The 26,710-nt window shown below is 35.1% G+C and overlaps 1 protein-coding gene and 1 pseudogene across 2 annotated transcripts; both read right to left on the bottom strand.

Moving 5' to 3' along the window:
• Positions 1–1,073: 1,073 nt before the first annotated feature.
• Positions 1,074–9,427, bottom strand: LOC111383122 (annotated as a pseudogene).
• A 12,713-nt stretch (positions 9,428–22,140) lies between these two features.
• Positions 22,141–25,471, bottom strand: LOC111383108 (protein NRT1/ PTR FAMILY 7.3-like). Of its 2 annotated transcripts, none has more exons than XM_023007186.1 (5): positions 25,350–25,471; positions 24,557–24,683; positions 24,266–24,483; positions 23,344–23,906; positions 22,141–23,260 (listed from the first exon to the last, which is right to left on the bottom strand). In XM_023007186.1, exons 1-5 carry the CDS (start codon positions 25,380–25,382, stop codon positions 22,384–22,386), a joined length of 1,818 nt encoding a protein of 605 aa, XP_022862954.1. In that variant the 5' UTR covers positions 25,383–25,471; the 3' UTR covers positions 22,141–22,383. The 2 variants fall into 2 exon arrangements, with proteins under 2 accessions (XP_022862954.1, XP_022862958.1); XM_023007190.1 differs by having other exon boundaries at positions 25,011–25,460.
• Positions 25,472–26,710: the final 1,239 nt, after the last annotated feature.

Raw genomic sequence — 26,710 nt, 5'->3', positions numbered from 1 at the left:
CTTAAAATTTGATAATTGTGGCTAACAAATTCGAAAATATGTGACTAATATATAATCTATGACCTATAATTTTTCATCTGCGACCAATGATGAGAACTGTGACCTATAAAAATTTTGATTTGCGGCCTCAAAATAATCTGTGACCAACAAATTTTTTTGATTTGTGACCACGAAAAAATCTGTGACCACGAAAATATTTGTGACCAATTAATTTGATGATATGTGATCAGTAAATAAATATGTGACCTATAATTGGAGATCTGTGACCATTAATTGTGTAATTGTGACTTTTATTATATTTAATTATTAAATATTTTTAATTAATTAGATAAAAACCTGATTTTTGCATAATTAAACTTAACCACCTTAATCTTGAAGTGTGCATACTTAAAACATGGTTTGTGAATTTTTTCCTTAGAAAAATCCATCTAAGGCCCGTTTGGTAGCCATTTTTTTAAAATGTATTTTTCTATCTCTTCTTTTCAACAACGCATTCTTTATTAAAATAATATTGCACGTAAATAAAAAAAATTCTTATTTTTTAACCACATATTTCACATCAATTTACTATTCTAAAATATATTTTTACGTAAACATGACTATAAAATACCCCTAAATAAGCATATGAGAGTTGTAGTTTGTACATTATTACAACTAGAGCTCCTGTCAATTGTTCCATCTTTAGGCTGGTCGCATTTATGGGCATTTTTACGTCTCTGAAAAGTTGTCACACTAAAATCTAGATCTGACCTTGAAGTGTTGTTGCGGTGAATTGTCACATCAATTACTCATGAACAAATCTTGTACGAAAGATCTCTTGAGAAGATATAACTCTTGTTTGAGCCCCGTTATTTTCATTAAAATACATTTTTCAAGAGTGATTTGACCTATTTTAACCACTCATTTTTCATTAAAATAATATTACACGTAAATTAAAAACTTTTATTTTTATTTTTTAATTATACATTTATCATCAATATACTGTTCAAAAATGATTTTTTTTTTTTTTTTTTTTTTTTTTTTTTTTTTTTTTTTTTTATTTTTTTTAAAAATATTTTTTTAAAAAATTTTTTTTTTTTTTTTTTTTTTTTTTTTTTTTTTTTTTTTGCAAGAATTGGGCTCAAACAAGGGTATAAACTGGAATGTCTTTTACACATGTGGAGGCTAGGAACCTCACTCTTCTTCCCTACACCACACGACATTTCTGCTCAACCATGGAGGGTTGTCCTTGACATGGCACCTTGACTAAATGATGCATCACCTCGATTACCGTGTATGGCCTCATCTCGACCAAGTAGGAGGTGATGTGGATTGCGGACCTAGTTGATTTGCTTAGCTAGCTACCACGTTGGTGATGATCTAGAACCTCTTCGTAAGAGGGGTAACAAATATTACTCGTTAAACAAAGCGGCAAAAATAAAAATTGAAGCATCAAAAACTCCATAATTACATAAACTTATTATGGCTGCTTTTCAATACTAAACCACAATCCTATGTAAAAACAAAAATAAAAAATCTTACTCCATCAAATGTTTTCCTGGTCCATGTAATCATGTCAAGGTTTTTATAAAGTAATAAGTATACAAGTCAGCCCCAAAGCTAGGATTAATATTTGTGGAAATTACACAATTCCCTACTTTAAAAATTCACAATTCTAAAGAAAGATGGATAGTTTAACCTTTCAAAAATCAGATGTTTTATTTTAATTAATATTTTTTATTAAATATATATACTCCATCGTACACACAAACCCTAATAATTTCCCAATATTCTCTCTGTCTCTCTACATTGCTCACTAGTTTCACTCTCTCCCTCTCTATTGCCTGAAGAAAATGCCCATATTCCCACCTAATCCATATTCCTCTCTCTTTCACATTTTTCTATCTCTTTTCAATATCTAGACTACCGGAAAACTTTCGTCGGAAGTAGCTGTAAATGTCCCTGCTCCGATGACGCATCGTAGCTGCCTACGGTGTGAACGGCACTGTGCAGCGGCTGCTAAAATTTTGGGAAAATTTTAGTCAAGATCTGATTGCGATTGTGGCCACTCAACCGAAAATTTTGGGAAAAATCTGGTACTTAAAATTTTTGGTTGAGGTTTTGTTGGTTGTGTATAGTTGTGGTGGTGGTGTTTGCCATGCTTTGAGGCGGTGGTGATGTTAGTGGTGCTGGTTGTTTTTTGGTAGATGAGAAGGAAAGAGTTAATTTAAGTTGGTTGTGTTGGTGAATGTTGAAACAGGCAGTGGTGGTGGTGGTCGCAACGCGACGACATCGAGTTTGGGGATTTTTTGGTGGTGGTGCAGTGTTGTGGCAATGGCAACAATGACATTGAGTTTGGGGATTTTTCGGTGGTAGTGTGGTGCTGTAAGGAGCGGTGTGCAGTTGAAACTTGGTCGATAGTTGAGCTGGATTGGGTGATGTCGGTGGTTCTTGCGGCCATGGTGGTGGTGGTGTTGGAGGCGGTGCTAAAGTGGTGGTCACAAGTGTTAATAGTGGTCACAAATTATTTGGTCAATTGTGACAATTAAATAGGTTAACATGTGACCAATATACAATATGTGACCAATAAAAAGATAAATTGTGGCAAAAAATAATGTGCGACTTAAAAAATTATTAATCTGTGACCTAATAATTATGCAGTAAAATTTATCTTATGCAAAGCGCACACTCTTGACTTGTGCTAAGCAACACTGACTCTGACATGATTGGTAATCCAAATGCTATATCATTCCCTCTTTGAAAGATGATCTTGAAGAATAAGAACATCTATGGAATAAACAGACAAAAAAGAATAGATAAAAAAGCAAGCTCCACAAATAAACACTTCCAGTCAAACCAACCATCAATCTCATTAAATACCCCCAAAAAAGGCAGTGAACTGACATACCATGATCAAATGGGATGACTCTCTCAAGATTTTGCATTTATAAAAAGCAGAGAGGAAATAACTATGATTATAATCAAGATGAGCGAACAAATTAGAAGAAGTATAGATGCTGTCTTGTCGAAAAAGAAATGAGATCATCCTTGCCGAACTGCGATGACACAGGCACTAATTATTTTTCTCAGGAAAAAAGACGAAGCAATTATCCAATCATTGAGATTTAAGGAGGCAGATTTAATTATATACTCATAATAAACTTAGCATACTACTAATCAAAGGAAAGAACAAAAAAAGCCAACTAAACAAAAACAAAAAGAAACAAATAAAAATTTTAAAATTAACTTACAATCATACGCAAGGTAACCCAAGGGAAGTAGATATAGGCAGTTCCTCAAAGCAACTGAGGCTGTTCTCTGACCAGAAGCATCTGCAAGAGAAAACATTCTGAACCTAAAAGGAAAGAAGATGCAAAAATTAGAGAAGCATAGACCTGATGGATAGCATTTTACAAAATTGACATAAAGTCCATCTGCAGAAAAGTAAATGCTCGACTCTTAAGATGACAAAGCTGATAGTTAAATGTATAACAATACCAACTTCCTTAACCATTCAAATACAGTAACGTGAATTTTTCATTTCCGCTGGTTAAGGTTTAAGGAATTCGGTTGCTACTTGCCATGGAAGCTCTAAGCTTTTCCAGAATGTCACTTCACGAGCTAGTCAAAAAGGATGGAGCAAAAGGTTCTTTAGAAACAATTCAAAAATGACAATGGCTCGTTTAATACAAACATTAAACTAAGGCAGCTGATCTAGTAACTTTCCCATGCTAAATGAGTCGAAGCACATCTTTTAAGTCGGGCATTGTCATATAATAAACTCTTATATACTGAAAATAAAATATAGTTTGACCTCATACCCTCCATCTGCATAATCTTTGCGGCATAAGTATGCAAGGGCCATAAAATGAGGTAATTGCCAAAAGTACAGAGCAGCAGGGAGAATCATTCCATTAAGTGAAGTCTGGCCTGAAGCTGCAGCCAACCTTGTGAATGAGAAAGAAATTACTGTCAGGCTGATTGAAGTCGACATATATTGGTGGCGCAAAATGGGATTTTATGCATAATTGAAATAGAAAAATATGTTTTTCGGTTAAAGTAGTTTCTAAAGACTGCAATTATACTATTATAGCAGGCTAGTGCAGAACACTACGATGAATAAAGAAAAGACTCAACTAATCATGGTTTAAATCAACTATTTATCATTTTAGTACCTTAATATGGATGTAATATATCCCATATTACTTGTCAATACAAGTCACATAGGAGATGGATCAGAGTTCATGTAGCTAAGTTTTATTAGCAGACGAGGCTGGGAGAAAAATAAAAAACAACTATGAATGTCACTGATAAGTACATAAAAGGGGACGAGTTCGTAAACAATAGGTTCCTATCTGAGCTCCTTTTCCATGGAGCATTTAGACCAATCAATGCTGAACTTGGACAGAAAACGTACACCAATAAATATTGGGGTAGAAGATGGTATGGGAGGTGGAAGGATAATATTACGATTTAATCAATTTTATGGCTGAAAGGACAAGAAATTTTGGGTAGATGGAAGGATGCAAAAGAGTAAGATCTTCAGGTTGTACTTGGGTACCCTGGCACATTTGGATTTGTTACTTATGAGGCGTGACTATGGGCTAAGAAAAGCGTTGCGAACTTTTTTGATGGAACTGACTGCAAGCATAGATTACTGAAAATTTAAAAAATGAGTTTGTAAGGAAAAACAGTGATGATGAAAGAAAGATATCACACAGATATCGTAGATGGGCTTTGATTGCATAACACAATATTAGATGTATTTATTTTTTATCTTGCTAAGTTTTGCTAGCAAAACTAATCAATTCAATTTCAGTTTGGGATACTACTCAAACTCTTACTCTCTCTCTCAACTTCATTTCCACCTTCTCACCATCCACCGCCACCGCCGCGGCTGAATTCCTTCCCTCACCCACTGTATAAGTTTCAGTGTAACTGACTGGTATGCTTAAGGTCTAACTTCTACTTTTTTGCAATGTTTTAATGTCCTTTTGCAACTTAAATACTTTATTCTAACATGGCAATATTATTTTGATTGATTGGAAGGATGCACCACTTCCTAGGAGAGGACTGAGGGGGAGAAAAGATCATGGAGAATAAGTACGTAGGAAATGGAACATCTAAATTAACGTGTGTGTATACATATATATATGTGTGTGTGTGTGTACGGAATTGATCTCTTAAGCACCGATGCTTGACTTATCTTAAGCACCATGTGACATGGCACGCTACAATAGGTGGTGTAATCAGTTTTATAACCAATCATTATGTCCCATGACTACTGTAGTGTGTTATGTCACCCTAGTGCTTAACTAAGCACTGTAATGGGTTAAAAGAGAACGTCAACAATGCATCTTTAATTAAGGATACAAAATACTCAAACTGAAATTGAAGGTTACCAATATGTCAGCCATCAAACTGAAAATTGAAGTTCCGGTTTATATGTACTCAAAAGAAAAGGATCCCAGGCAAAAGAAAAAATACCATCAATTGCAAATAAAACCGAAAATTTTCAAATCAAGCATATCTCCAGGATTTTCATTGGGGAAGACTCTTAATAGGAGACATTCAACGTGTAAAAAAAAAAGGAAATGTGTTTTAAAAATGGCTAACAGAAATTACCCAAGAAGAGGTGGAATAGCACCAACAATAGCCCCAACTCAAGTATTTACTGGATGTATCTGCTTTAGTGGAGTGTAGACAAATGCATAAAGGAAAAGATTCGAAGCTGCAAGGCCAGCTGCCAGCATGTTAGCCTGCCACCTTGGCATAGAGATTGCAACATCAGTCCCTTGCCCAAGGATAAAAAATGATAATATCATATTCAAATATCAGCTATCAAACAAGTTTTTGAGACGTGTAACCTTGCAGGCCAACAAAGCAGTGCCAGCTACACCTACAGACAATGCCCAGGTGATTGCATGAGGTAACATAAGACGTCCTGATGGCAGTGGTCTATGCCTGGTTCGTTTCATCTTGGCATCATTATTTACCTCAAATACCTTAAAGAACAATATTTGGCAAATAAATGGAATAAACATATATAATGCAGTGTTTATAATTATACCAGACATTATAAACTGAAAAACTTTGAGAGAGTAAACAGAAAATCAAAAGAATAGTACTCAAAGTGATCGTATATTGCTGAACAACTAATAGAAATCAACCAATTGCATAAACAGAACGCTTTTTCTTTTAAAAATTATTATAGATTTATCGTGACCAACTTTGATGCCACATAGGAGCACTACTCTTTTTTACCAAACAAATCTTAATTAATACGGCAGAGGATAAAACTATGAGCATCCCACTATATTTATTCACTACCTAAGTTTAACTTTCGGTGAGGATTAGTTTCCATTTCTTCCATATTTAAGGTCATGGATGAGAGAAGCAAAACTTCTTTTCTTTTTTCTTCTTCCATTCTCTCTCTCTCTATATATATCTTTATCTTTTGAAAGCAAGACTCACTTTCTAATTTCCCAAAAACTTATTAAATGAAAAGAACAATGAACCTGATTTAAGGAGTTGGCAGCAGCTGCAACCATCATAGTGCCACACAGGTACAGCAAAGGCCAAGATAATCAACAGAACTGCTGCTACCTAGGATATATCCAGTGCCAGAAGTAGCAACAACCAGCATGCTAAAGACAATGTAAAAGGATAGATGAGAGGACAAATATTCGAGATATAGATCTAACTCAATTACTGTATAAAAATACTCATAACAGAAAACATGAATATACTGATTGAATCTCCTGAGTCAGTGCCAGAGTAGACAGTACAAGCGAGTTTTTAAAGAGATGCAGATCTAACTCAATTACTGAATAAAAATACTCATAACAGAAAACATAAATATACTGATCGAATCTCTCGAGTCAGTGCCAAAGTAGACAGTATAAGCCAGTTTTTCAAAGAGATTCTGAAATAACTCACAAAGAAGCAATTATAAAATTCAGTATGTCTGGTACAAATATCTGGCGACATAGACCAGGATTTAATACATATTGACGGGCCACACTTTTTCACTGGAGTTCAAATGTATGATTACGAGGTAGAAAATGTACTCTGGAACTACAGTAAGTATACACTGTTATTATATCAAGATGCCAAGTTTTTGGCGAACATGTACAGACCATTGGAAGTCACTTTACCCCATCTCTTAGTATCACAGCACGTGATATTGTGTGATTGTGATCAATTCATTTTACCCAAATACATCTTATGTTTGAAAAGACTCCATCCACACGATAATACTATTTGAGATTATCGATGAAAAACCCCAATTTCAATATTAACAAACACAAAGTATTGCTGATGAACTTTCTCAACTTAGTACAATTACATGTACTAATGACCAACAAAACTTCAAAAATGTTTGAAGATGAAATTAAAAAAGGATTAGATTTTTCTTGAAATAATCACTGTTTCAATCAAAATTTAGGTTCTTGAACTAAGAACCTATTTGAGAAGAATCTTTTTCTCCTTTTCTTTACATACAGGTGTTTGAAAAAGAAAAAATTTACCTCAAAAGTCTACAAACATATTTCAAAACAATCAAGCATAATTACTTGTAAGTCACGATAGGTGGAGATTATTTGAGCAATTTAACACTTTGTTTCATACTGAGGATTAGTCCATAAGTGATACACGTTCTCCATACAGCAGTAGCTGATAAGGATATCCTGGTTTCTAATCTTTGAGGGGAGTGGAAGGGCAGAAAGCGCATAATAAGTTATAATGGAGTGAATGAGAATGGATATAAGTCTAGGCATTGTAGAGGACATATTGTACAGAAGTTGTAAATTCTTCATAAAAAAACATAGCTTTGATCAATTTAACTGACAAAAGCCGTTTCAAACAGAAATATATTCAAACCAAAGGGTTGCCACGGTCAGTAGGCATTTTATTTATTGTTTGCTCTTTGAAATATAAACATTCTGCCAAAGGTCTTAAATACACACCCCAAAGAAATCAAAATCACGTTCCAATCAGCAAAAACAAAATTTCCAAATCCATTAGCCACCAAAAAATTGAGCAATTTGACTGACATGATATGCGCTTGAAATATGCTTTAAACTGTTGACACACAAAAAGTTCAGCCCAAGTCGGATAACCCAAGGAATGAAGCCCAATTGGAAGATCCCCAAAAATCAAATAGCCCAAAGAACGAACCAATCAGGCAATGCAGGATAAAGGCGGAAGCCCATGAACGCGGTAATACCATCGCCCAAGATTGCAAGTCGAATGAATTGCCATGCAATCGCCCGGAGCTGTGACCCTGCTCTCGTCCAAACATTCGAGTCGCCCAGCATCTTAGCAAACATAAGATGTTATGGTTACTCAAAAGTGCAGTTAATGAAGTAGTTATTGGATAGTCCTATTACGTTCCACGATTCAAGAAATTCAATTGAAGACGGTTGAACAACAAAAGTAATGGCAGTAGTTAGAGAAGGCAGTTCCACGACAAGTTGGCCACTACGAGGAAAGTGGACAGTTATAGAGCGATCAAGCAGTTTTTAAGCGGTTGATCACGAAGAGATCATCTAGGGAGCATAAAAAGAAGAAAAGACATAGAGCAAAGCCCTCGAATCAAATACTCTCAAACAGAGAATATGTAATTTTAAATTTCTTAGTTTAGATTTAAACACTTCTTTTACAGTAACTCGTGTCCTTGCGCCCCTTGGAGGTATCCTGTTTTTATTTTCCAATTGTAAAGTCATCGCCAATAAAAACACCTCTTTTTGGGACTTTGACTTAAGAGGTTTGTCCCTTACACAATCGTGTGATCCCTTTTTAATCGTTAGCGACTAACCCGCGCAAAACATAAACCAACCAAAATCTCTAATAAAACATTATGCTTGATGTCACGAAATTCCAACACCTCAAAATTGAAATTTTTCAAAAATAATAAATAAATAATGTGTGAACTAAATCAGTTTTAACGGACCTGAGACGAGCTTTGGAAAGCTCCCAATAACAGCGACCATAATGCTTGGCCAAGTCTGCCAGATCCTTAGCCTTCAACACTGATGAAGCCGCTAACGACGATAGGTCAGCAGCCCTGGTTGACGCGGCATGAGCCCCAAAATTTACGATCGAAGGACCGGCATCGGACCACTTCACCGTATCGACGGTCGACGTGGACTGTGGGCTTGTGGAACTAGATCAACCTAGAAGGCCATGGTAGGAAGGTTTCGGGGAAGTGTGGAGCAAGAAGGAGAAAGAATAACTCGAGTTGGAGTGGCCGAGTTTGGATGAAAAACTCAGCGAGTTTCTCCACATGGCCGAGTCAGGAGGAGCGAGTTGAATCGAGAACAAATTATGAAGTTTCGACAGAGGTTTTCGACCACTGGGTCGATTAGGATGTGATGAAGAGAAATTGGGGCTGCGCTGACAAGCGGTGACAGACGTTAAATGACTGATCAATAAAATTGGGCAAGTCAAGAGCGCAGTTTCTGACCTTTGCCATGCATTTAGGGAATGCTGATCAGGGAGTTTCACGATCAAGTCACGTCTTGTTTGACTCCATTTTAATTTTAATTTTAATATATATTTTTTATTTTTTAATTATATATTTTTCAATAAAATAATATTATGATCTCTTATGGTTCACATTATTTAGCCCTTGTTTGAGCCCCATTTTTTTGGAAAGAATGAATTTTTGAATAGTGTATTGATGAGAAATGTGTGGTTAAAAAATAAGAAAAAGTTTTGAATTTGCGTGTAATATTATTTTATTGAAGAATGTGTGGTGGAAATGATGTCAAAACACTGTTAGAAAATGAATTTTTTTTAAAAGAATAGGGCTCGAACAAGGGCTTGAAAAAATATATATTTAAACAGTAATTTGACATTATTTTAATTACATATTTCTCAATAAAATAATATTACATTCAAATTCAAAACTCTTCCTTATTTTTTAATTAAACATTTTTCATCAATACACTATTCAAAAATATATTTTTTTCCAAAATAATGTTACTCAAATAAGGGCTATACTTAAATTCAATTTTTTTCTTTCTTTTTTAATCACATGATCAGAAAAAAGTTACAAAATATTTTTTTGTCCAATATTTCATTAAGATAAAGCTGCTTGGCTAGGTACACATGTGCCCTGACGCTGGCCATATAGTAATTTCCTTACAAATATTAGTGGAGATTTAGCTCTAGTTTGGTAGTGATAAAACATATTACTAAAATTTAAGTTAAAGTTAACAGTTAATTTTAATCATTAATTTTATAGGATCTATATCTTTTCAATCACAGATTCAAACAACTTTTATCAAATTCTACTAAGAATCTAATTTTAATCTCTACTGAACAGGGCTTTAATATGATGTCAAATATACCAACTAATTAATCATAATTAATATAATAATAAAATTTAATTTACTCGGACCAATCGTTGTCAACAAAAACATTTAAAAGAAAACAAAGGAATTGGTCAAAGAAAATATGAAAACAAATGAAGTTCTGGACCAGCCCTTAAAAGAGAGGTCGAGGGATTCAACATTCATTTGTGCACCCTCAGTTTTACACTTAGGCCCCATTTGTTTTTCGTTCGTTGGCCAAAAAAATGAAAAAAATGACTTTTATTCATCACACCAAATCAACATATTTGACTTTTTTTCTTTTCTTTTGTGTGAGTTCTCTAACGATTATATTTTTAATTCTTATTTTTATAAGAATGAAAATTAAACAGGGACTTAATAGTTTATAATATGGTTTTCAACTGTTCACAAAAAGTACATTCTTCTCTCTCTCTCTCTCTCTCTCTCTCACTTCACATACTGTTCAATATTCAATTTCTTACTTTTACATAAAAGTCTCTCTCTCTCAAGTCCCGTCGCCACAGCAAAACCAAACCTTAACACGAAGAAGAAAGGTAAAATAGCGAGTAGTGTTCTTGAATCTTGTACGAGGTGAATAAGAAGCTGTAGTTTTATCTTGTGGTCCTAGTGAAAAGTGTTGTTCTAGAATCTTCAGCAGGGTTGTAGAATAAGCATAAATTGAAGGGAAAATTGCAGTCGAAGTACCAAACCTTTCGTTTATTAGCAGACTTTATCCAAACTTTTGATTTGTGCCACCGTGAGTACCAAATCTTTAAAAAATATGCAGCTCAAGTCCAAAATGACAGTTTTCGTCTGTTTGACCCTAAAATCCATCAGTTGGCCCTAGAAATTAAAATTTTAATAATTTGACCACATAAGACAAGGCTAAAATGGTCATTTTACCATTTTAATATAAAACAATAAAAAAGGAAAAAGAAAAATTGGTCATCTCCTCCAACAACCCCGACGCCCATCCCCTAATCCCACCAAAACACAGCACCACCCACTATCGCTACTACAAACACCCATCGTCGCGTGCTACAACTACCCACCACTTAAGGAAATCGTATTTTTCAAACCTCGATTTTCATCCCTTGAAAGCTTCTATAATTCATTTTCACCAAATCAAAACTCGCAACGAACCCTGGAATTGGAAATTAGAAATTGCCCCTTTTCCAATTTCTAAATCTCCTCATTATTTTCCATTCATGTTCCATGGGGAACTTAAGATTAGATAATGGGAAGTTTTTACTCCAAATTTTTTACGGATGGGAGTGGAGGCAGTGATTTACGGGTATGGTCGGACGGTGGTAGCACTATCGATGGTGGGTGGTGGGTAGCATATGGCGGGACTGATTTTCCCCATTATTGGGTAGGTGGGGATGAGAAGAAATATATACAGAGGTTGTATGTATATGTATGTGTGTGTGTGTATTAGTTTAATTAATTAATTTATATTAAAATAGTAAAATGACCATTTTAGCCTTGTCTTATGTGGTCAAATTATTAAAATTTTAATTTCTGGGGTCAACTGACGGATTTTGGGGTCAAACAAATGGAAACCGTCATTTTGGACTTGAGATGCATATTTTTTAAACGTTTGGTACTCACGGTGGTACAAATCAAATATTTGGGCAAAGTCTGCTAATAAACGAAAGATTTGGTACTTCGACTGCAATTTTCTCTAAATTGTTACCCTTGGCTATGTATTGTGTGTGAGAGAGTACTAACAGAAACCTTGCATTTTTTTTTTCTATGGCACATTGGCGTTCTTTTTCTTTTAAGGTGTAGGGGAAATTAAAATGGGTAGTGCACATTATAGCAGTGGCTATATGAGAAAAAAAGCTTAATCATTGAAGAAATAAAAAAGCCCCCCGAACCTTCTTCGCCCCAGAGTCCATCCTCAGTCAACTCTTTTTATAAATTGGATTCGATTTTGCTTTGAAATCTCATATTTCAACATAAATTAATCCCTCATAAATTTACTATAAAAAAGGCACCATTTTTTTTTGTTTGTTAATGACATATTGCTTGCTTGCAATGATATAAGATTAATGCACGAAACTAAAAGATTTATTGAAAAGATCATGGTGACACCTTTTTTATATTAGAGATGCAAATTACCTGGGATCGTTCTCAAAGTATTCTTGGATTATCATAAAATAGCTATATTGATAAGGTTCTTAAGAGGTTTGGTATTCAGGATTGTAAATCAGATGATATCTTTGCTGTTAAAGGAGACAAATTTATTCTCAATCAGTGCCTAAAAATGACCTTGAAGATAAAGAAATGCAAAAAATTTCCTATGCATCAACAGTTGGGAATTCAATGTATGCTCAGGTTTGCATATATCTAAATATGGTATTCACTGTTGGAATGCTAGACAGATATCTAAATAATCTTGGGATGGATCATTGGAAGCAACAAAGCAAGTTATACGATATTTACAGAGAATAAAATGTTACATCATCACATATAGAAAATCAGACCAATTAAAGATCATTAGATATTCTGATTTTGATTTTGTTGGATGCTAAGACAATGGGCTATGTCTACCTACTAGTTGGAGGAGCTATATCCAAAAAGAGTGCCAAACAAACACTCGTAGCTTCTTCAACCATGGCAGTGGAGTTTATAACTGTTGGATTATAACCAACTTAAGAGTGGTTCGCATATCTCATGTTCTACTATGAAAGTAGTTAACCCAACGTTTAAAATCATGTTTGGTAACCACCCATAATCTGAGGACGTGCATAACCGCTCTGTGATGGGAAGAGCATTTTAAAGGCGTTGAGTTCCATTCGAAAGGTCCCTAAGCTCATTTTCATATTCAGACTGCATACACCATCTAAGTAGTGAGAAAGAGGGCTTAGAAGAGCCTTAACCCGAAGTTAAATACCACCTACAAGCTTGAGAAAGTGTGTGAACAACGACAATGGCGGGATGTACGTTTTTCAATCCAATTTATTTCGCATTGATCTAAATGCTATTTTATTGATTAAAGCATGTTTAGATCACTTAAATAGACTTTACATTTGGTATCAGAGCCTTCGTTTTGCCTCTGCCTTGTTTGTTCTCAACCTGACACTTTCTTTTGAAAAACATGGTTTTCGATTTGGTCGTTTTTATGGAAACTGAGATTAGGAATCATTAGGAAATTGATTTATGAGAATTTTGATATAAAATTTGCAAAATTTGGTGGTCGGAATCATGAGATATGATTGGGTTTTTCATTTGGGTTAGAACCGGGTTATTTCGACCCGACAGGAGGTTGAAGACGACATATATAAAAAAAAAAGGGGGTGGCTAAATAGTCTTTTCAGACCTGTTTGCATGCAGAGAGAGTTGGGATATGTTTGCATGCAGAGATAGTTGGCAGATTATGTAGGCTTCCTTGTCTTTTACTTATTACAAAGTACAAAAATGGTTTTGTTTTGACCATTAGTTTCTAAGCCGAAGGCCCACTTGCATGAAATGGTATAAAGGTTGCCAACTTGCATTAAATGGAATATAAGGCTGCCAACTTGATTGTTTAATATTATTATTAGTTTAATAAAATTTGAACCTACACATGCACCAGTCGAAATTTTTTCTTTTTTGTATGTATAAATTTTGTAGTTTATTATGCATACATTATTAGGTTAAACAATTTTTACACATTAGAATTAATTCTAATAAAAGGCTCTTTATGAATTTAATGTGGATATTTATGTGCTAGTTTATTATTTTATTCATGCAATATTTAAGTTGAATAATATTAGTACATTAGTGTCCGATTGTATTGCTTATGGTTTAGTAATAGTTTGAGCCTAAGAATTTAGTTAATGTTTGGTGATCCATATAGTTTTAATTAATTAAGGAATAGCCATAGTATCTTTAATTAATTGAAATTATATATTAAGGTTCATTTGGGATCACATTTGGAGAATAAACATTAGTTGTGATTAATCATACTTGATATGGTAAATCTTATCTAACAGGAATTTTTATCGTATTATGTGTGATTAATTAGGATAAAATATCAAATTATATTTTCTAATTTGCCCACAAAAATTAGAAAAGGGAACATAATTTGATAGTTTTATTGTGAAGTTAAGATGAATCTAATTGAATTAGCACTTCAGCTCACAGGCAAGTTTTATGTCACTAGATTCATGTTTTGCATATTTTTACATTGGTAAAACATGTCATATGTTATTTTAGCTTCAAATTTGTAACACGAGCATGAATGTTTGATTTATTGCAGCAAGTCAACCTATTAATTTCTCTGATATGAAATGTGATGTTCCCGAGCTGAAAGGGGAGAATTATAAGGTTTGGAAGGAGAGAGTTCTCCTTCACTTGGGATGGATGGACATTGATTACGCCATAAGAAAGGATGAGCCCTGATAGTAATTGCTACTAGCACTCCAGAGAAAGTTCAACTTTATGAAAAGTGGAAGTGATCTAATCGCCTCTTCATTATGTTCATAAAGACGAAAATATCTGTTGGTATTAGGAGCTCCGTCGAGCAGCATGACAAAGTCCAAGATTTGCTTAAGGCCGTTGACGAACAATTTGTCACTTCAGATAAAGCGATAGCCAACACCCTCATTATGCAGTTTTCATCCTTGAAGCTCACTAGCATTAAGGGTGTGCGTGATCATATCATGTGCATGAGAGATATAGCAGCCCAACTCAAGGCATTGGAAGTTGAGATGTTCGAATCATTCCTAGGTCACTTTATCCTTTGCACTTTGCCTCAACAATGTAGCTCGTTCAAGATCTCCTATAACACACAAAAAGATAAATGGTCCATTAATGAGTTGTTGACCATGTGTGCTCAAGAAGAGGGCAGACTACTTATGGAGGAAGGTGAGAAGGAAAATGTATATTTGACAACTCCAGGAAAGAAGAAGAAAGATCAGGCCAAGGACAAGGGGAAGGGAGAAATCCATCCTCAAAAGAACATTAAGAAGGAGATTGTGTGCTTCTTTTGCAAGAAGAAAGGGCACCTTAAGAAGCAATGCTCCAAGTTCATGAAGTGGCTTGAGAAAAAAGGTTCTCAACTCTCACTTGTTTGTTATGAATCCAATATGATTGATGTTAATCGTAACAAATGGTGGATTGATTATGGTTCTATGATCCATGTGACCAATTCATTGCAGGACTTGCGAAACCTGCAGAAACCAGTGGGAAGTGAGCGTAGCGTCTATTCAGGAAGTAAGATGCCCCTGCATGTGGAGTCTATTGGCACGTGCATATTGGTTTTAAGTAGTGGTTTCATTTTAAATTTAGAAAAGACCTTTTATATTCCCAGTTTTTCTAGGAATTTGATTTCAATTTCCAGACTTGCATAAGTTAGTTATTCCTTTAACTTTTCAGACTCTGGATTTAATTTATTTTATAAATTTGATGTTATTGGATGTGGTACTTTGTCTGATGGTCTTTTTCTTATTAATTTACAAAACGATGACAACCATACTACCATGCACGTTCATGAAAATATTGGTACTAAACGATGTGTTGTGAATGAAGAGTCTTCTATGTTGTGGCATCGGAGATTGGGACACATCTCCATTGATAGAATTAAAAAGTTGGTGAATGATGGGGTACTTAGTACTCTAGACTTTACAAACTTTGGGACTTGTATAGACTGCATTAAAGGAAAGCAGACTAATAAGTCGAAAAAGGGTGCTAAGAGAAGCTCTGAATTATTGGAAATCATACACACAGATATTTGTAGTCCAGACATGGAAGCATACCGTGATAAATACTTCATCTCTTTCATAGATGATTACTCACGATACATGTATCTCTACTCGCTTAACACTAAAAATGAAGCACTAGATGCTTTTAAGATATTTAAAGCTGAAGTAGAGAAACAATGTGGTAAACAAATTAAGATCTCACAGTAGAGAAACAATGTGGTAAACAAATTAAGATTGTAAGATCTGATAGAGGAGGAGAATACTATGGTAGATACACTGAGAGTGGACAAGCGACTGGTCCATTTGCGAGGTTTCTTCGAGAGAATGGGATTGTTGCCCAATACAGTTTGCCTGGTTCTCCGGACCAAAATGGAGTAGCTGAAAGGAGAAACCGAATATTATTGGACATGGTGCGAAGCATGCTTGCTAGCTCCAAGCTTCCCCACTCTTTATGGATTGAAGCTCTTAAGACAGCTGTGTACATATTAAACCGAGTTCCAACCAAGGCTGTCCCAAAGAAACCTTTTGAGTTATTCAAGGGTTGGAAATCGAGTTTGTGACATGTACGTGTTTGGGGATGCTCGTCTGAAGTGAGAGTCTACAATCCACAAGAAAAGAAGTTGGACCCAAGGACCATAAGTGGGTATTTCCTTGGATATGATGAAAGGTCTAAGGGATACAGATTTTACTGTCCATCTCATAGCACTAGGTTTGTGGAATCAAAAAATGCAAAATTTCTTGAAAATGACTTGATTAGTGGGAGCGATCAATCCCAGGGCATTTGTCCTGAGAAAGATCATTCAGATGCTCAGTGTGCCACTTCAAGCGATGGACTGAGTATTGTTGTTAACAATACACCTCGAGTACAAACGCATAATAAAGGATCAGTCTACGAAGTTCCACAAGCTACTGAGCCTGATCCAGTAGATACTGAAGTTCAACTGATACCTGAAACTGTTGAACAGTCTGCTGAACAAAATGATCCTACTCCTCAGGAGAATATTGATGTAGCATTAAGAAGATCTACTAGAATAATGAAATCGGCGATTCCTAGTGACTATGTTGTGTATCTATAAGAGTCTAACTACAATGTTGGATTTGAAAATGATCCTGAAACATTTTCACAAGCCATGAATTGTAAAGAATCAAGTTTATGGTACAATGCCATGAAAGATGAGATGGATTCGATGGCATCTAACAAAGTCTGGGATCTCGTCAAGTTGCCTGATGGTGTAAAAGCCATTGGATGTAAATGGGTCTTTAAAACAAAGAAAGACTCACTAGGCAACATTGAGAGACATAAAGCAAGACTCGTTGCCAAAGGATTCACTCAAAGGGAAGGAATTGATTACACAGAGACATTCTCTCATGTATCTAAGAAAGATTCCCTTCGAGTAATTTGGCATTGGTTGTATATTTTGATTTAGACTTACACCAAATTGATGTGAAAATGGTGTTCCTTAATGGTGATCTAGAGGAAGAGGCTTAGATGAAACAACCCGAAGGATTCTCCTTTAGTGGTGGTGAGCACCTAGTCTGTAAGCTTAATAAATCCATATATGGATTAAAACAAGCTTCCCATCAATGGTATTTGAAATTCCATGACATGATCACTTCGTTTGGTTTTGAAGAGAACGTCATGGATCATTGTATATACCAGAAGTTCAGTGGGAGCAAGATTTGTTTCCTTGTTCTATATGTGGATGATATTTTACTTGTAACCAACGATAAGGGTTTGCTGCATGAGATGAAACAATTCCTCTCAAAGAACTTTGATATGAAGGATATGGGTGAGGCATCTTATGTCATTGTCATTAAGATCCATAGGGAAAGATCTCAAAGCATTTTAGGTTTGTCTCAAGAGACCTATGTTAACAAAGTTTTAGAGAGATTTCGGATAAAGGACTGTTCGCCTAGTGTAGCACTCATTGTGAAAGGTGACAGGTTTAGCCTAACTCAATGTCCCAAAAATGAGCTCGAGCAGGAATAGATGAAAAACATTCCATATGATTCAGCCATTGGAAGCCTAATGTATGCTCAGGTCTGTACCAGACCTGACATTGCATTTGCTGTTGGAATGCTAGGAAGATATCAGAGTAATCTAGGCGTGGACCACTGGCGAGCTGCAAAGAAAGTGATGAGGTACCTTCAGGGGACCAAAGATTACATGCTTATGTACAGACGAACTGACAATCTGGAAGTGGTTGGTTAATCGGATGTAGAATTGCTGGCTGTGTTGATTCACGAAAATCAACATCTGGTTACATTTTCATGCTTGCTGGCGGAGCTATATCTTGGAGAAGCGCGAAGCAGACCTTGACTGCTACTTCCACTATGGAGGTCGAGTTCGTGTCTTGTTTTGAGGCTACCTCACATGGTGTACGGTTGAAGAGTTTTATGTCTGGGCTTAGAATACTCGATTCAGTTTCTAGGCCATTGAGATTGTACTGTGACAACTCAGCTGCTATGCTTATGGCTAAGAACAACAAGAGTGGTAGTCGAAGTAAACACTTCGATATTAAATACTTAGCCAATAGAGAACGTGTTAAGGAGAAGAAAGTGGTCATTGAGCACATTAGCACTGAGTTAATGATTGCTGATCCTTTGACTAAAGGCATGCCACCAAAGAATTTTAAGGATCATGTCGCGAGAATGGGAATTGGTTCCATGAAATAATTTTATTGTACGTACATTTGATGTTTAATGAAACTCTTATTCAGTTGATGTTTTCTCATTTGTTTTGTGCACATATTTGTATATCATTTACCTTGAGAAATATCATTAAGTTTGGACCTTGAATAAACATAGGGTTTATTCATTAAGTTATATGGGTTGGTGTTTAAGAGACATGATACACTGTGATACATGGAAGATAATACTCGCTTTAGAGGACATATCGCCATAATTCATGTATTATATTTCTTATTATGATGAATGATGGTATATATGGATCAAGTGGGAGAATGTTGGATTATAACCAACTTAAGAGTGGTTCACATATCCCATGTCCCACTATGAAACAGTTAACCCATCGTTTAAAATCATGTTTGGTAACCACTCATAATCTGAGGACGTGCATAACAGCTCTATGATGAGAAGAGCATTTTAAAGGTGTTGAGATCCATTCGAAATGTCCCTAAGCTCATTTTCACGTTCAGTCTGCATACACTATCTAAGCAGTGAGAAAGAGGGCTTAGAAGAGCCTTAACCCGAAGTTAAACACCACCTACAAGTTTGAGAAAGTGTGTGAACAACGACAATGGCGGGATGTACGTTTTTCGATCCAATTTATTTCGGATTGATCTAAATGCTATTTTATTGATTAAAGCATGTTTAGATCGCTTAAGTAGACTCTACAATAACATGTTATAAGGCATCCAATCAAGGAATATAAATGCAAAATTTTGTCATTGGACTACGCATTTAGATGGAATTGAAAGACAACTCATGTTATTTTTTTTAACAATAAATCAGTTGTGTTGTATTCCAACAACAACAGGATGTCAATGAAGTCTAAGTTTATAGACCCCAAATTCCTAGTTGTAAATGATAAAGTCCAGAGTGATTATGTTAGTATAGAACATATTGGCACAGACTCTATGATAACATATCCATTTACTACAAAGTTACCACTCAAAGTCTTTCATGAGCACACTACTCGCATGGGTGTTGAATCTTTAGATAATATGCTAATTTAGTGGGCGTTTTGTATTTGAATGTTGTTTGATTTAGACACATTTTTATGTTTATGGTAATTTAGTTATTTTTACTGTGATTAAGTTTTGGTTTGATCTTAGTAAAGAATAAGGTAAGACAAATTGGAAATGTGCATGTTTTGATCACATTGCATTTAATTTTCATGCTATACATTCATATTTGATCTACATCGTTTGATTATGTTTATATACTTTACCATTAATGGGTTTAGTTATGATATATGTAATGAATATCGCTTTGATCCTATATTGACATAATCAATAGACGAGATTGTTTGAAAATGCTTTTGGTTATGATAGCAATTGTTTTGACGTCATAAGTTTATACACATTTATAAAGTAACATATGTGGTCCAAGTGTGAGATTGTTGAATTTTAATTTGTCACGTGGGCCTACATACATAATTAATTGTAGTGAAAATTACACAAAATCATACTTTAATTATTCAAAATTCCTAAATCAGGTTGAAAGTTTGATATTTCAAAAATCAGATATTTTTATTAGTTATTTAAATACACTAATTACCCAAAAAAATAAAACCCTACCCACTACCCAGCCATCACTACGCATTACCCATCTATTCTCTCTCCCTTGATCGTCTCTCTCTATCCCTCACTCTCTTATCCGGTGATGATCAAGCCTTCTCACCACTCTCTTCTTACTTTTTTCTACCCTTTTTCTCTATCCTCTCTCCATATTTTTACCATTTCCCTCTCCTGTTGCCAAAGACACCACCAATCAGTGTTGTTATCTCCGATGAAGTCATGCACAGAGGCGCTTCATCGGAGAGAGCAACACTCGCCGTTGTGAAACGCCGTTCGTTGCGGCGAGCAGCGTTGTGAGCGGCGCTTGGCAGCGGTGCTCAGATCTGGCAGATTTGGTAGAGGCTTTTGGCGATTTTGTTTGTTGTTGGTGGCGACGATTCTATTTGGTGTTTTTGGCTAGCTAGTTTATTCTCGCCTATTCTGTGAAGGTGTGTTTGGGTGTGGTTGTGGTTAAAAATGGTGGAGGTGGTGATGGGTGGCGGTGATTTTGTTTGTTGTTGGAAGTGGCGACGATGACAGTGAGGCAATGGTGGTTGTGGGGTGTTGGTGATTTTGTTGGTAGATCTTGCGGTGGTGATTTTTTGTGGCGGGTGGTTTGTGTGTGGGAATGGCATTGGTGACATGATCTGGTGTTGGCGGTGGTGCGGTGCTTTGGAGTAGTGGGATGGGATGGGGCATGGGTGCTATTGGTGTTGTAGTGATGGTGATGTCGATGGTGGTGGAGGTGGGCGGCATCGCTTGTGCTTGGCGATGGTGCGGTGCTTTGGAGTGGTGGGATGGAGAGTGGGTGTAAGTGACAATTTTATTGGTTGACTGAAAGTTGTGACCAATAAATTGGTTAATTTTTGATCAATGTAGTAATAGTTTTGGCGATGACAGTGGTGGTGGTGCTATTGGAGGCAGCGTTGAAGTGGTGATCGTAAGTGTTAGTGATGGTCACAAATTATTTGGTTGACTGTGACTAATGAGGTTAATCTGCGATCAATAAACAATACGTGACTAATGAAAAAGATAAATTGTGACAAAAAAATAATGTGTGAACTAAAAAATTAATAACTTGTGAATGTCTAATAAGCTGTGACTTAGAATTTTTTTTTATTTCTGACCAAAAAATAATGTGATCTATAAAAATTTTGATTTGTGAACGAAAAATAAGTTGTGACCAGTAATTTGATAAGTTGTGACTAAAAATTAGTCTGTGACTAATTAATTTTTTGATTTGTGAACGATAAAGAAACTGTGACTCACAAAATTTTGAATTGTGATCGTAAAATAATTTGTGACATAAAATTTCTGATTTGTGGTTAATTAAAATTGTTAATTTGTGACCAAATTGTATAGATATATGACCTAAATATATTTAATTAATAAAATAATTAAGTAATTAATTAAATCATATATAAATTTTAATAAAAATTTGATTTTTGAAGTTTGTTTTCTTAATTTTGAAAAATGCCATATTTATTCTCTTACTTATGAAATTTTCCCTTAATTGTATATTAAAGGCTACCTTAATGTAAAACCCATTTAAAGTTATCTAATAAAAAATTAAAGTTATTGGACTTCGAGCATCTAATATAGTATGTGCCTAATTATGTGTAGAGACCAAATTCCTTTGGCTTGTATTTTATAATGGACCGAAATACATATGGAGATATCTAATTGGGATATGATCTCAATTTATATGTGATTTTCTCATTCTATTTGTCATCCCATAATCAGAAGGATATAGAGAGAAACTGTATTGAAGCAGAAGATTCTTCATCCCCAATAAATCATTGTATGTTTTGCACTTTTAATTCTTTTGATGATTTAACATAGAGGATCTTGACATTAAAGAAAAGGGTTTAAAAAATATCGAGAATCTTGGGTTTCGATTTCTAACAAACTTTAGAGTACTTTTGAATAAAAAAATAAATAAATTTCCTCGTCTTCTGCTTCCCCTCATATATTGCTCAACTTAGAGAAGTGAATGCATTACTCTAGTTTCCTTGCCCATACAAATTCACGTACTCTCTTATTTACAATGGCAATCGCAGCATACCATGCCACTCTTCTGCATTTTCTTTATTAATATACCACTTTGAAAATGAAAGAAGAAGATTGTAATTATATCTAGACTAGTCTAAAATCTTGATGCATTTCTCCATTGTTTGTCACATTCCTCTCTTCAAATTTTATGTACTTGTACCATTTTGCTGTCACAATGTACACTGCAAGATCAATAGTTGTTAGAGCTGCTAAAAGGAAGTAGAATCTGTCCAAATGACCCTTGTTGAGGTTTCCAGGAATCCATCCCGGCATTTTATGAGAAACAGAAATTTTCATGACTATAGTCACTAGCAAGCTACTCACGTAATTTCCTAATGATATGGAAGTCATGCAAAGTGCACTTCCAAAGCTCTTCAAACCATCGGGCGTCTGCCCATTGAAGAATTCCAGTTGTCCAACGTACATGAAAACCTCTGATGCGCCAATTAGAACATATTGGGGAACTTGCCAAAATATGCTCAGAGTACTCGAACATTTCAAGCAATCTTCCGGCACGTATTTCAGCCTAAAATGCTCGACTGTACCGGCTGCCATCATTGCCATTATAGCTATAATTAGGCCAATTCCCATTCGTTGGAGCTCAGTTAGCCCTTTGGAACTAAACTTTCTCAATCTTGCAACAAGGGGGTCGAGAACTCGCCTATAGATGAAAATAAAAGCTGCAACGCTAAGAATGTCGAAGCTAGACATGCTGGCTGGAGGAATGTGAAAGCCTATGAAAATGGTTTTCATGGCTGCCCCTTGTTCTACGAAAAGAAAGGCCATCTGAGAGAAGACAACAGAGTATAGTATGGTGCATAGCCAAATTGGAAGAAGTCTAAGTATGCATTTTACTTCTTCAACTTGTGTAACTGAGCAAAGGCTCCATGGATTAAAGCCAAGATCATTTCCTTCTAAATTATACTCATTTGTCGTGATAACTGCGGCTTTGTCCAAGAACCTACATACAATGATAAGAAACTAAATCTTATGTCCCCAAATTTAATAATATTTATATGTCAAAAAGAGAAACTTAACACTTACTTGAATCCATGGGTATGAAGTATTTTTTTATCCCCATTTTCTGCAAGCTCCTTACCATCTACTTCATATAATTCATCATCTACTGAGGGGAGCTCAGCGTTCCATTTTCTTAATGCTGCAATAATCACTTGGCAAAACCTTGAAAGAGGATTACTTTTTGGTATAAAATGTCTGTACCTTGGTGTCCCAACAAGGAACAAGATTAGTGCAACAATAGCTGAACCAGCTGACGCCCAAAACCCTAATGCCCACATTCCCTTGTCCTCATAATAACCCAAAATCGTGTTTGAAAAGAGAGATCCAAGATTTAACGCCAAGTAAAAGTAACTAAAAAAGGACACTTTTGAGCGGCTTTCTTTAGGGTGATCTTCATCAAATTGGTCTGCTCCAAATGTTGCAATATTGGGCTGATACCCTCCATTGCCAAGGGCAATCAAGTAAATGGATACGTAGAATAGAGCAACATGAATGGTGGAGTGAGGATTACAAGGTATTTTTTCATCCCCACAGCCACTAGGCTTAACTAGGAATATGTATGATGTTAAAGATAGTGAAACCAAACCCTGCAATCAATTAAGCATAGCTATATTTATGTGCATTCATTTTTTATACACACCAAGTAAAATAGCTATCAGTGAGTAAGATTGATGACGACTAAATCAAGAGTATGTGGTTAACAAACTAAGACAACTGGACCAATCTAGACTTTAAAGTGTGTCGAGCTCGTCCATGTTAGTTAATGAAATAAAATATTTAAAATTTTACTGTAATTTTATTTTTGTAGAACCAACAAGAAAAATCCAAACGGTCCAAACATTTTCGCCCATGATGTGAGCCAATGAAAAAAAAAAAAAAAAAGACAAAATTTCCAATTTGGTATTCTTATGTATGATTAAAGACCACAAGGCAAGCATATACTTACAACCACAAAGATGGCTTGGAAAATGGCACAAGTTTTGTATCGGCCCCAATAAGAGTCACTAAGGAAGGCCCCCAAAAGAGAGAAGATGTAGACAGTGCCTGTCCATTTGCTGACATTATTTGCTGCCTCAGCATTGTCTTGTCCCATAACTCTTGTTAGAAACAAAACCAGATTCACTCCTACCCCAAAAAATGCCAGCGTAGCTAGACCTTGGTTCACTACAAATAACTAATATTAATTAATCAATTATTTTACATAGAAAAAAAATTAATTTCTTTATTTTGAGCTTACCAAGTATTAGAATACCAGCAAACCATGTTCCAGTTCTTTTGCGCACTGCGGGATGTCCACGCTTATCTGCACTTCCATCAAAAGTGATTTCTTCTTGTCGTTTCATTGTAATCTCCTTGACTCGATTCTGATAAAAATTAAAATAAAGTTTAGTTTCGCTTTCGATAAATGTATTTGTATTTTTTTTTTCAATCTCTCATTATAAAGTTTTCCATATATCATGGAAATTATTATTTAGAGGAAGAAGAAGCCAAATTGACTTGTATCAAGTAACAATAATATTGCCAAATTGACTTGTATCAAGTAACAAGTTTTGCACATATTTGCGCGATATTATCGAATATGTCAACGGATGACATAATCTCTCAAGCACATATTTAGATTCGACCACAACAAAAAATAAATTAAATTAACAAAATACAGAAATGGTAACTTTCCCCATTACACGTCTTACCACCAGAGCATGTTTAGTGGTGAGTTACTTTCTTCCTCCAAACCTGACTTTTAAAGTTACTTTACTCATCAGACTTACTTCTCTGGAAGGAAGTCTTAACTTTTTGAAAGCGGCCAAAATTGTTCGATACGATAATTTCCCTGGGAAGGTTTTATACTGCTAGTTTCGGACCACTAATATAACGAATCAAGTTAAGATAATGAAATGAAAAGAATGTGGATTTGCTTTAATTGCACATTAATTATTTTATGAGCTTATTTGAAAAGAATAAAATGGATAAAATGATCAAAAAGAAAATTTCTCTGCAAATTATGAAGATACCAAAGAAGAGAACATCACATTAACCACTTGAAAAATGTTTAAGCAGCCCATTGTTTCTCGCGAACTATCAGTCGAAAATGCTTCAAAGGGATGATCAAATATACAGAGAGAGAGAGAGAGAGAGAGAGAGAGAGAGAGAAGAGGAGGAGGAGGTTAAGAAGAGGAGCAAAAATGGTGATGTATAAATAGAGGAGTGAGATTTGCCAAGTGTTCAAGAAGACTGCAAGAAAATTCTTTGCTTATAAATTGAATAAAAAATAAAAAATAAAAACGCTGACAAAGCAACGTGTTGTAAAACAAAACATATTTTAGGGAGAGGAGAGTAGAAGAATCGTGATTTGTTACACCACGTTTATTGTAATATTGCATCATCATGACATATCCCTTTCACTTAAGGGAGAAAAATAGTTGGGATTAAGCTGTATTGATGCTGACACAGATTTGAAACATGCACTTTTCATGATCTTCTTTCTTCAATTTTTTTTTTTTTGGGTATTTTTGTACTGTTAATTTCTTTAAATACTTGATTCAACTTGATTTTTCTTGACTACCATTCTAATTAAATATTTATTAGAACTTTTGATATTAGTGCTTGTTTGATATAACTAACAAAGTTAAGACCAAGGTCAACAATTAATTGTAATCACTCACTTTATGGATTCACGAATTTTTTCAACTACATATTTTGTCAACATTTTATCAAAATCCAGTAATTTTCTTTTGAGGTCAAATTTTTATCAAAATCCGGGTAATTTCCTTTGAGGTAAAGTCGGATCCTTGTATCCTCAAATGGATCCTTGCTCCACAAAAAAATCTTTTGAGCCATAAAATAATGGCATAATATGGGTTATAATTAGGTTATAATCATATAACCATAATAATTGTTTGCATTATAGACTTATGTGCAACTTTTTTAATGGAAAGTGGACAAGTCTAAGTTGTATCTGGCCAGAAAAATCTTTTGTGCATAGGCAATATTCTAATCAATCTTATATTAATTGGAGTAATGAAGTTTGATTTCAAAAGATAACTAAAGTAGTTTAAAGTTCATAATGCATTGGGATTTTGGGGCCTCAACCACTATTTTTCTCCTTGTTTTTAGCTTATGGTAATGGAAACTTAAATAACAAAAGGACAATGAACACCCCACACAATTAGCTACTCGTCCTACGTTACTAATTAACATTAATTCAATATGATTTTGAGATCATAGTGGGATGCTAAATGGTCATATGATACCCCATGAAATAAGCAATCTAAAATGACCAAGTGTATGTTTTCGTAAAGTTTATATTTCGTTTAAGTTGGTTACACATAATTTTCAATTTATATATTTCTACAAATTTCGTAAGATTCACAATCGACTATTCATTTATAAT

This window comes from Olea europaea, chromosome 3, assembly GCF_002742605.1.
Source record: "Olea europaea var. sylvestris chromosome 3, O_europaea_v1, whole genome shotgun sequence".
Classification (NCBI taxonomy): Eukaryota; Viridiplantae; Streptophyta; class Magnoliopsida; order Lamiales; family Oleaceae; genus Olea; species Olea europaea.
The sequence above is the reverse complement of the archived record's forward strand: the minus strand, read 5'-3'. Positions and strand labels throughout refer to the sequence as shown.

What these genes read in the sequence shown, in the direction of transcription:
- LOC111383108 (XM_023007186.1), bottom strand. Translation starts at nt 25,382, where the DNA reads ATGGGCTGCTTAAACATTTTTCAAGTGGTTAAT. An exon ending in ACATTTTTCAAGTGGTTAAT is followed by an intron (nt 24,684 to 25,349) that starts GTGATGTTCTCT and finishes AATTTTTATCAG; the next exon opens with AATCGAGTCAAGGAGATTAC. An exon ending in TCCAAGCCATCTTTGTGGTT is followed by an intron (nt 23,907 to 24,265) that starts GTAAGTATATGC and finishes AATTGATTGCAG; the next exon opens with GGTTTGGTTTCACTATCTTT.